The sequence below is a fragment of the Neodiprion fabricii genome, chromosome 5 (assembly GCF_021155785.1).
Source record: "Neodiprion fabricii isolate iyNeoFabr1 chromosome 5, iyNeoFabr1.1, whole genome shotgun sequence".
Lineage (NCBI taxonomy): Eukaryota > Metazoa > Arthropoda > Insecta > Hymenoptera > Diprionidae > Neodiprion > Neodiprion fabricii.
The window spans coordinates 10595286-10606843 of NC_060243.1; the positions used below are offsets into that span (position 1 = coordinate 10595286).

The following is an 11558-nucleotide window of genomic DNA, read 5'->3' on the forward strand; positions in this document are numbered from 1 at the left end:
ACATCTCTGAGCGACGCGGCAAAAAGTGCGCGCGCGCTCCAAAAATCCACCAGGAAAGACGAAGAAGACGAAAATTTGGCCATCGAAGGACAAATGTATGGTGCTAGGATTGCAGACTGACGGTAAAATTTTTTTTTACCTTCTTTTTTTTATTTTTTCCAATAAAAAACTATTCGCAAAACTTTAAACGCGTTTTTCTCGAAACACGGTTTTTCAAAATGGCACGCAGCATCACTCGAACAATTTTCATTTTTTTTACTTGAAATTTTGACCAGATGTGAACATTAACATTATCTTGAGAATGTCCATCGGGATTTTCAATAACTTTATTTATTGATTTTTTATTAACAAAAAACTAGCCGTTTTTTCGTCAAAAATCAATTGTTTTTTTCAAACGCACGCCAAATCCACAAAAATTGATAATTTTTAAAATCTGATCGACATTCTCTAGCTATAACCCTATAGATTGATGGTTTTTTTTTTCTTGTTCTAGATTCGAAAGTGCACCAGTGGTGCTGCGTGCCGCGGAGCCCTGCAAGCAAAACATGCCCCGGGAAGATAGCTGTGAAACCGCCATTTTGTTTTTTTTTTGTTGTAAAAAAATTCGATAATAAAGATTAATGTATGCCCGATAACACCCTTAAAAGTTTTTTTTCAATTACCTTCAATTTTGGAAGCAAAAAATTCGTGAAAAAACCTTTTTTTTTGGACCGTTACAGTGGCGTTACCCCTCAAGCAAATAGCAACTATGTCTCATAAACAATCGCTATTTTACTCTAGGTGAATAACGACAGTAATCAATTATAATACATATGTAATTTTATATGTATAGATACACGCTATAAAACTAACAAACGACGAGTAACCAATATGGCATATAGACTTTGTAACGAACAGGATAGTAAGAATATTAAGAAGTAAACAGCAACTAGAATTGAGCGCATCGTGACCCCGAAAATGCACACGGCACTAACATAAAACATGAGTCACCACTAGCGCATACGCACTGCGATTACCATATTAGGAAATAGCTGCTGAAAGCACCCCACAGGGGGGAAGAAGCACGGTAACCGAGGGGCTAAGGGGGGCTTGCGCCCCAACAACAAAGCCCGCGCAGAATGGAAAATTACTGAACAACGACCCCGCACCTACACCACCGCACCAGCGCAGCGTTATACCATATGTAAAAGCTTGCAATATAGTAATAACTTAAAAACTAAGATCACAGGCATGCATGCGGCGAAGATGTCGTGCCCTAATTATAATTCCTAGAAAAAGGGGGAGGTGCGCAAAAGTTGACAAAATCTAAAGAAGGGCATCGTTCTGCGCAACGATCGACACCTATAAAAACGGCGACCGATCATCGGATCGTCCTCTTGGTTTCTATCACCAGGTTCGTCATCTTGTTCCGGTACAGTCTCGCGGTAAAATCCTTTTGCCTTTTGCATTTAAACTTTTCATACAACGTTACTCTGCCCAAAAGTCCAGCGAGCTTTCAGCTCCATTTTGTCATATTAATTTAAGATCTTACACTGTGTAACTCCGTTTTTGTGACTTAAAATATTGAATTTATAAAATAAATCCAAGTTAATCAAAGTATCCAAATATATTACAATCAGTCATTCCGTCAAATCCTCTCACCAATCTACGCTGCAAGTCATCATATTCAGAGTATTCTCAAGAGGTAAGCCAATTAATTAAATCTTTTATCCAATAATTATTCCTTCCTCGGTTCGTTCGATTAGAGCGCCAGAATGCCCATTGTCCGGTGTATTTCAATACTTTATCGGTAATTGGTGACCCAAACTACTGATGTGAATCTAACTGTAGCTGTGTGAGCGATTCCGGTGTCTAGCATCTGGAAATTTCCACCAAGTACCGTTCGACGTCACAGCCTGCTCGATTATGTCCAGCCTGTCTCTCTTGCTCTACAAGCTGATTGGCCGATACGTTTCCTCTCATTGTCAGCTAATAAAATGCAGAGTGAGAGAGACCAGGCTTCTACGTCCGTGGACAGACTCGAAACGCAGCAATACATTTTACTTTTTGATTTCGTTGGAAAAAATCTTTCTCTTGAACTGTCTTCCATTTTTTTTTTATTTCAATTTACGTTTGATATTATGAAATGTGTATTATACGACTTCTTTCAATCAGTTTCGAATTGAAAAACCGATTTTGACCAAAATTTAACTGAAGTTTCCACGTAAAACAAAATTAGTCATGTTCAACAGAAAACTGTAATTGAGGTGCGTGTGTACGCATAGTCAGTTAAATTCACATCCGATTTTATTGGCGAATCTCGTCAATATTTGCTCAAATTTCTGTGGCATATGTAATTTCTCATAACGACATCATTTTTTCTAATAATGACTTTGAAAGAAACTCTGTCCTTACAATATCAGTTTCGTAGCCATTTGCGCGCATAAAAAAGTGCTCTAAAGATCGCATCTCAGGATTCAACATCTTTAACCCCTTGCCCTACAACGAGTGAGACTCGTGGTTAGAAATTTGGGCCAAAAACAACAAGCACGAGCTTGACTCGTGGTATTTTGAAACGTGGTCGACCTTCTTAGTTTATTGTGGCCCGAGCAATTGGAAGTTAGCAGATAGGACAAAGGGCTTAAACTCTAAACTTTCAGGTAAAATCGCAGAAATAGGACTGCATATATCCGTGGTGAAACTCGAAAGACACAGATAATAAGCCAAGCAATTTTGTTAGTATGGTCGAGTGTCCCAATTGTAAATTTGCAAATTTTGTTCGAGTAGAATAACACACATATTATCTCAGATATTGTACTTGTAACCTATATTGTTTTTGCTAATGTTTTCTGACATATTCATTTAATTTGTTTTTAGAAGTCTCTGAAGCAGCAGGAACAATTGTAAAAGTGCTATTAGTTATTTACATTAACAATATGTTCTTTCTATTTTTCAATTTCGAAATTAGGAATAATGTGAAAGTCAAGTACACGTCTTATTATCCAGCTGTTGCAAATAAATGTTTCGATTTTTTTGGAGTCAAAATTTTCATTATGCTATAACTGTATCAACCTGATGTTGAGTCATGAAATTTATTGCCTGACTACATGCCAGCGAACTTCTAATAATTTGAAAGCTTACTTCGCACCGAAACGGCAATGCTTGAATAGAAAAATATAGCATTCGATCCACATTTGATCTCTCCGCGCTCCGGCATGAAGCGTGGGCGATTCATCGAGAATACTCTCGAACCTCGATCGAGCGTTCGGTAGCAGCGCAAGGTACAATTTCAGCAGCTTCACTAGTACCGAAACTTATTTTTTTAACCGCATTAAAATAAAATGGGGTAAATTGCATTACTGGATCATCATTGATGTGGCATAATTATTGATAAAATTAGTCGAGTTGTCTCAGCCTCAGCTATAATGACGGTTTATAATGTCCGTAACCGTAACCGCTTCAGTAGACGTTTCATTTTACGTAAAAATTTCAAGACTCGTTTACAACCTCCATAAGGTATGGCCTCGCTGTTGGTTGCATCTGCAACGAATAGCGTTTGAGCTTTTCCTTACGTGCAGAATAATATTTCTAACCTCAAACTCAAGTAAATTTTGCTAATTAATCACGGTTTGTAGTGTGAGCTCAATTTAAAATGAAACGAAAGCGTTCGTACGCAGTAGCAACTTTAGGGTTAGTAACAGTGTTATATTTTCCGATAAAGAAAAGAAAAAAAAACAAAGACGGAAACGGCGTTGGTGGATTCATCCTATGCTACTCGACAGAAAAGAAAAAGGACAATACAATAACCTATTCAAGTTTATTCAAAATCACGATCATGAAAGATTTTTTAAATATACAAGAATCACTATCGTCGCTTTCGATTACATCCATAAGCTCTAGTATGCGTCTCCGTGCCGTCTTATTTTTTTTCTATGATAATTTTTTCATTTGACTGTACAACATCATACAAAAATTCCAATTTATATCAGATTTTGTATCTTGGTCGTTGCTCAAAAAGTGCTGTACGGTTTTCAATGTATCTTTCACCGTTTCGATCAGATCTTCATTGTTGTTTTTTGTCACTTTTTTTCCATTTCCTTCTTGTGGAGGATTCGTTAATGGGACAGTTCGCCTTTTCTTGGGCGGTAGATTCTCCTTTCCATTTTCATCCGTTATAATCATGCCGATAGAGTCCTCTTTGTACTGATTTTCATCATTCGAATTTAGAAATTCATACACATCCCATTCATGCGCTGACGGGTCCATATCTGGTTCTTCATCCGAAGACAATGTTTTCTTCTGGGAAGAGCATTGTGGAATATTACCAATTGTCCTGTAAAATAATCGACGTATAAAACAGACATTCAACAATGATCATTAAAGCGAATTTCAGCTGTGAAACATCGTTTTGTCCTTGGTCAATAAATTTGATAGAAAAAGACAATTATGTTTCCAAAATAAAAACCATCTTAATTTGCTATCAGACGAAAAATGAAACTTACTTTCTTGGTTTGACGTGCAAGTCGAGGAATTGCATCGCTTTGAAATAGCTTGATGGCTGCCGGTCGGAAACACCGCCTGCAGCTCCCGATGGTGGACCAATTCTGGCACAGCGCTTTTCCCGTGAAAAACGCTCACGCAGCAACGTCCACCTCTTCTCACAATCCTCAGCTACAAAATATCAAGATAACTTTAAGCTTGTATCTTATATTTTTACAACGTATTATGAAGAAATATAGTAGTTTGTCGTCAATGAATTTGGGAAAGATTTGTTAAATTTGTTATAAAATGTTTTATATATAAATTTTATACATATATGTTTATATATAAACATACAAAATGAAGTAACCTTAAACACTTACTTGAAATATCCAACTCCCGGGCAATACGGAACCACGTATAGTTTTTTTTTTACCCTATCTTTATAATCACCGCTACTTTTATCATATAAGCACGGGGCTTTTTCAACTAGTCCAATTAATTTCATATCGCAGCTTTCCATTGTTTTGCTTGCTGTCGTATCTTCAATGATTTATTTTTCCTTTCGTTTTGTGTGCTTGGGGGTGGGGAGATGGACGGATGTAATCTGCATTCTGATTGGCTGTCCGTAGAAACGCTTCAGTAGAACGTTCAAATTCGGCTAGATTCTACTGAAGCGGATTATACTTAAGCGCCAGCAGACAGCGTTGTAAACCATAGTACGGTTTTTCATATCCTTTAACTTTCTACTGAAGCGGTTACGTTTACGGTTACGGACATTGTAAACCGTGCTATAGGCTCCAATCGGTCCTGCGGCCGTTTCCAGCAAATGTACGTTTATGTTGATTCGGTCAAGAAGACGCCCTCTATGATTTAAACCCGAGTTTGAGTTCAGCCAGTCGGTGATGGCGTATCGCGTGCGGCAATTTCGAAGAGGAGTGCGTCTCGTTTTGAAAATTTTGACAACGGCCTTTTAAAATGGCAGACAATCAGCAGAGCAGGTTCGAAAAGTCACTCGGTTTGCTGACGACGCGGTTTGTAACTTTGTTACAAAAGGCGAAAGACGGAGTATTGGACCTGAAAGTGGTGAGCGGCGTCGATACGTAAGCTAGCAAAAAGTCACCGCGAGATCTAGGTTAACTTATTAGGAGCATATATGTGTACGTTTTCTGCTGGTGTGGTTCCTCTTGCGGGAATTTTGAAAAAAAACAACATGACAAAAATGCCAGACAATGTGCAAATCACGAGTTCCAGTTCATGAATTACAATGCGGGTAAATTTTATAAGGGTTTGGAGTTAACCACAGTTAAATACGGAGTTCATAATGAAGAAACTAATCTCGTTAGTTTCCTAACCTGTAACACATTTTTATTGTTGTATGATAGATAAAGTACTCGAAATTTGAATTTATATATTATGAGAATAAAATTTCTGACTGCGTGTGATTATTCAATGGTTATTACATGAACCGTTCAAACTTTTACCAGACTGATACATTAATCTGTGCCAACACTTTCCCTTAGGCCGCTGATATACTGGAGGTGCGACAAAAGAGACGGATATACGACATCACTAATGTACTCGAGGGAATTGGGCTGATTGAGAAAAAAAGCAAGAATAGCATACAATGGAAGTAAGTTTGGACATGATAAATATCATTGCATTATCACTCAAATGGTAAGGCACGGCACAAGCTACTTGCATATTTGTAACAATGTGCACATTTCAATTTCGGGCTTTTAATTTTTCAATGTTCATTTGCTCGTTTTGTTTAATATCACTCGAATTTCCGTTTGCTTCAATACATCAATGTTGCTATTGATTTTCAGACTAGAGTATGATTATTTATAAATCATTGATCGAATTATAAGTAATAGAAAAAGCTGTTGGATACACATAAACAAAAACAAAAAGTGTTACGATGAAAGTGTACTACAGATATCAAATAGTTTCCAAGTTTAAACATGTCGTAAAGTTCAGAAAATTTCTACTTTACATAGAAATGATGGTCTTGCAATTGTGGTTTAATTAAATGAAAGAGTAATTTCAGAAGAATGGCTGGTTCAATGGGACGGTGCCAAACCACATACCCAAAATCTGTAAGGAAATGTGACATATTTGAATGTGATACAATTCAAAAACCATGCTTGAGAGACCGTTTGATTTAAGATTTTGATGATTCTAACACACTGCAATCAGAGATCTTCGCAATCAACATCAAACCCGTCCAGTGATAAGATTTTTCACATCATCCAATTGCTTGATTATGTATCGATTCATAATCACGGCACTTAACGCAAGCCATGGAGTTACCTCAGTTTACTGGATCCTCCCGCTTGATAATGATCCTCGGTACTGGTCTTATACAGTGAATTTTATTTGGTGTTCCAATCCTATGCTGTTTCGTCCAGATTTTTATTTGGTAATAGATTTGGTCATACAAAATTTCAGAGAAAATATTGAAAGCTTCGAAAATTTGAAAGAAGTCATGGAATTTTATTCAATTTCATCAATATAATTATTTTATGTGAAAATAACCGTATATTCCTCTTGTTAATCCTGATTTTATCAAAAAGCTAAGGAAACTACGTAAAAAATATGCTCCCAAAGAATAAATATTTCAATGGTTTGAATCCTCACGCGACCAACGCAACCTGATTTCCGGATTTTTCACAAAAGGTTGCATAAGAAACTCTCATTGAAACGTGTTTTACCGTGGTATAAATTTATGATAATTTGGAAATTAAATTTCTCTAACTTCTGCAAGTGTTAATGCTAGTGGTTAAGGCTCATGTATATTTATTTCAAATCTTCGTTCACTCATCTTCTTAACAATGAATTTTCAGTGGCAATTTTTTGTGTAATTTTTTCTGAAGAATCTGGATATCATGGAATCGTTTGGCTGCCTGAGGTCAGAGTATTGGAACATTAACTTTTTAGAAACATCATTTTTTTACCTTATTTTTATAAATCTTCAAAAAAGTTATGCATGCATTCATACAGCTTCAAGACTTATCATTTAAAATAGAAATGAAATTGAAATACAGTAGAACCTTGATCATCCGAACCCTCAATTATTTGAACATTGGCATGAAAGATACATTGTTGCTCGCTGCCACCGCCGTGAGCAACAATGTATCTTTGCGAGAATCGCGGGCATGCAAAAACGCGTTACAGACGTTCGTTAATATAAAATTGACGATGTCATAAACAAATATAAACAAAGGCATTCGAGTTTTTTCAGGTGTTTAAAATACATGCATACACATACACACACACACACACACACATATATATATTTCAACGTTAATATGTATGTCAAATTTTAATATATATGTATGTACTGTTTTTGTGTAAAAATGTGTTGTTTGTGATCTCAATCCAAAAAACCCACGGTTCGATTATCCGAACGAATTGGGACCGAGACTAGAGTTTCTACTATATCTTCATCAGGCTTATAGAAAAATACTTTTAAGAAATATCCCTTTTTTACAGAACTCTAAATCTACCAACCCTTCAGAGTTAAATGTATACAGGAATTTTGTAGTTATGCTTCAATACTTGTTGCTGATGATGATGCCGCATTTAATTTTTGCCCTGAACCTCCTTTTTCATTGGCCATTGCTCTTTTCGAATTTACCATCTAATATTCATTACACTGATGAATTAATGATTATGGTATTACAAAATTTAACGTATCATCAGAGGTGCTGGACCTGGGTGTAACACACAAGAAGTTGGTGAAAAGCTGACCGAACTGAAGGATGAAATCAAGAAACTAGAGGAACACGAACAGTTGTTGGACACGCATACCCAGTGGATTCAACAGAGTGTAAAGAACATCGAATGTGATTTAACAAATAAGAGATACGCTTACCTCACGTATGAGGATGTCAAGAAAAAGTTTCAGAATGAAGTTGTGTTGGGTATTCAAGCTCCACCGGACACATTACTCAATGTACCAAATATTGCAAAGGTAAAGAGGAGCGAAATGAAAAAAATGTAGTAAATTTGGCTGTAAAATTTATAATTTAACTGTTGGTCCTCTGTTTTGACATTCAGTTAATAGAAGAGAATCTTGATGAAATTAAGAATCCTAATTACGAGATATCCATGAAGAGTGCATCGGAAGAAATTAAGGTGTACATGATTCAGCCAGAGCTCGCTGAATGTTATGACAACAAAGTACTTGAGGCCAGACTTCGAGAAGAATCTAAAGGTACTAAGAGGGAAAAGGATGGAGATGATAAGAAGGAGGAATCCAAGCCAAAGAGAAAAGTTGGAAGGTAAAACATAAGGCATTTAAGTATTATTAATTAAAAAAATAAGTTGAAGAAAGGTACTGCGCCGCTTTCGCATCAGAACCGGTGAGTTCACGTTTCTGACCTGCAAAAGGCGAAAAATAATGATGAGGGTCTTATTTGGGGGATGGAAAGTCGTAAATCTAGGCTTGTTCAATTGGATCAGACCCTACAAATATCCTCTATAGAAATTTTATTCATTGATCACAAATCTTGTTCCCTGTGTAGGTTTTTATCAGCTGGAATTGAAGAGAAATCTTCAATACAATGTTTCTTGCAAATCAATTGCCTGAGATGCAAATTAAAACTAATTCCATTTTGCTTCTGTTCAGGCCACCTAGAGGGGCTGGGAAAGTAGACCCTGTATTATCAGACGAAGACGAGGAAGAGGATCCAGAATTACTCGAAGCGAAAATTATACTCAGCGATGTAGCAACGTCAGGTAAAATATACTTAAACACAAAATATTCATATCGTTTAAAATGTCCTGAATTTTATTCATTTCATCACTTGTGTTTTCATTTGTTTTTGTTTTTTCTTAGACATTGTCAGAACAGATTTGGACCTACTGGACGAGTTTTATTCAGATTGTAAGTTTATATTGTCGTTTTTAATTTTTACTACATCTACTACACAACTGTAAATGATTTATTATGTCTTCTTATTTGCCATTCTCGAAGTCGCTTATGAAGTTTTTGTTTCGATAAAGTAATTTATAGATCTTCTGAAACCCATAGTATTATAAGCCATATTTATTTTATGATTAAACCTGATGTCAGTATATGTTAAATAATTCTTCCTTTTGGCTTTTGCATCTACAAAAGAAAGGCAAACTCACCAATTTTGCGAGCATTGGAATGAAAATTTCGTATGAGTTATTTCATGTCAAGCCGGACACTTTGCGAGTAAAATATCGATTGACAGTTTTAATTTTCCTGAGACTTTTTTGTGTATGCTTTCAATGAACAAATGAGAGGTGTTTAACTGCAAAAATTGGTATCTGTATTTTTGATTATGTAATACGTCAAATTTCAATTTTATTTCAAACGCTATTTTCTAGCAGCTATATCTATCAAAGTAGTTAAGATAATTGAACAAACAAAGAGGCATCGGGTTTTGAAGTAATATAATATAATTTCTTTTTAGTACCAATCTGCTGTAAACTTGATTATCTGAATTCTTCGACCATGCTCTTCTTTGTCGATTGCCAATTTTTAAATCTTGAAAAAAAAAATTGTATTCATTTACTAAATATACATTGATCATACTGGTATAAACCACGATGTAGAATTCGTTTTCAAATTACCGTTTGAAAAAAAATTATATGGCATGAGTTTGAAAGGTATTTCATGCACTGTTCGATACCTGTATTTTTCACACTAGAAGGTAAATGTGGGTATCAAATTTGAAATTTAATATTATGTCTTAACATAGAAAATATGGATATTACATTTTTTTCGTCAAACGTGGCATAACTCGCGTATAAAAATGATTACTTCTCTTCATTTTCGTGTCAAGATTTCGAAACATCGAAACATCAGTTATTGAGTTTTTTTCAAGTTGAAAACATCAATTACAATATCCAACTTCATGTTAAAGTTTTTGTATACATATATTTTTACAGTTTGCGGACCTTTGGTGAGACTCAGTCCACCACCGGGAGAGAAGGACTATCATTTTCATCTTAGTGAAAACGAAGGACTCTGTGACTTGTTTGACATAGTTGCAAACTGACGGCAATACATTAAAAAAAAAATAGTTTATGGCTCTGCGGTATCGTGAAGTTCAATTTTCAGGTGTTCTTACGCCTGATGAATAAATTGATGTGAATTGGTTTTGACAATAATGCGTCATACCCGTAATCACACTAGATCATTGTCGACCAACCTGTATTGATATACATGTATATAATATATATATACATATATACATATAAAATCACGTAGGTAATATGTATAATTGAGTAATGAAAATTGCGGGCCAATGCAAAATTATTGGCTCTGATACCTTAATTAAATGGCTATATTGTGAAGTACCTTTTTTGGCGTATTACATACGTGAAAATAACTGCCAGTTAGCGATGTCTATTTTTAGGCAATAGATTCACACGCTGTAATGTTTGCTTGGCTACACTCACAAGAATTCCACGTGTCTTATGTTAGTAAGGATTAGTGATTAGCATCCTTTAACCTGGGATGCTAGGTAAAGTATTACCTAATATCGCATCTTCACAATTTGTATAGCAATGCCTGGGTTCATGAATAACGTGACACACTTTGTTAGCGCCATTGATTTAGTTTACGAAATCTAGGAAGGCTATGTTATGAAATTTTTAAGTATTTTATAAGAGAAAACAACCCCCTGTGTAACGATGACGACAAAAAGGTATACCTGTCTGTCTTATATACATTTTCGAGTTTTTACCTGTTAAATTTGCTAACTAGCTCATGTACACCTGAGTAAAGTCGATTCTGCCTTACTGCTGCCTAATTTTAGTAGGTTGGAAATAGGGTTGGCTGCACTGGTGTCTAACATACGCGCACATTGAACAACAGATGCCGCGCCAGTTCGATGAGGCGCTGCCAGAGCCAGCCGTATTTCTCACCCACTGAACTGAAAGGGTCAGAATCGACTACTCGGGTCTGCATACAATGTGTATGTGCTAACGAGATCATATAAGGTGCATACAGATGTACGAAACAACATTGTGTTGCTGTTTTATCTATTATACAAATAGAGTGTAAGACAAAACGAAAATAAAATGTCTTTTTATAAAATAAACTTCGAAATATGACCAGA

General features: G+C 35.8%; 2 protein-coding genes across 4 annotated transcripts; one reads left to right on the forward strand and one right to left on the reverse strand.

The window, feature by feature from the left end:
• Nucleotides 1-3779: 3779 nt before the first annotated feature.
• On the reverse strand, nucleotides 3780-5078 carry LOC124182247. Its single transcript, XM_046569216.1, has 3 exons — nucleotides 4842-5078; nucleotides 4482-4650; nucleotides 3780-4312 (listed from the first exon to the last, which is right to left on the reverse strand). The coding sequence occupies exons 2-3, from the start codon at nucleotides 4514-4516 to the stop codon at nucleotides 3910-3912; spliced, it is 438 nt and encodes a 145-aa protein (XP_046425172.1). The 5' UTR covers nucleotides 4517-4650; nucleotides 4842-5078; the 3' UTR covers nucleotides 3780-3909.
• A 199-nt stretch (nucleotides 5079-5277) lies between these two features.
• LOC124182244 (transcription factor E2F4-like) lies at nucleotides 5278-11558 on the forward strand. Of its 3 annotated transcripts, XM_046569213.1 has the most exons (8): nucleotides 5425-5561; nucleotides 5982-6091; nucleotides 6509-6810; nucleotides 8164-8434; nucleotides 8521-8744; nucleotides 9092-9201; nucleotides 9302-9349; nucleotides 10384-11558. In XM_046569213.1, the coding sequence occupies exons 3-8, from the start codon at nucleotides 6725-6727 to the stop codon at nucleotides 10491-10493; spliced, it is 849 nt and encodes a 282-aa protein (XP_046425169.1). In that variant the 5' UTR covers nucleotides 5425-5561; nucleotides 5982-6091; nucleotides 6509-6724; the 3' UTR covers nucleotides 10494-11558. The 3 variants fall into 3 exon arrangements, with proteins under 3 accessions (XP_046425167.1, XP_046425169.1, XP_046425168.1); XM_046569211.1 differs by lacking the exon at nucleotides 6509-6810 and having other exon boundaries at nucleotides 5278-5544; XM_046569212.1 differs by lacking the exons at nucleotides 5425-5561; nucleotides 6509-6810 and adding an exon at nucleotides 5592-5731.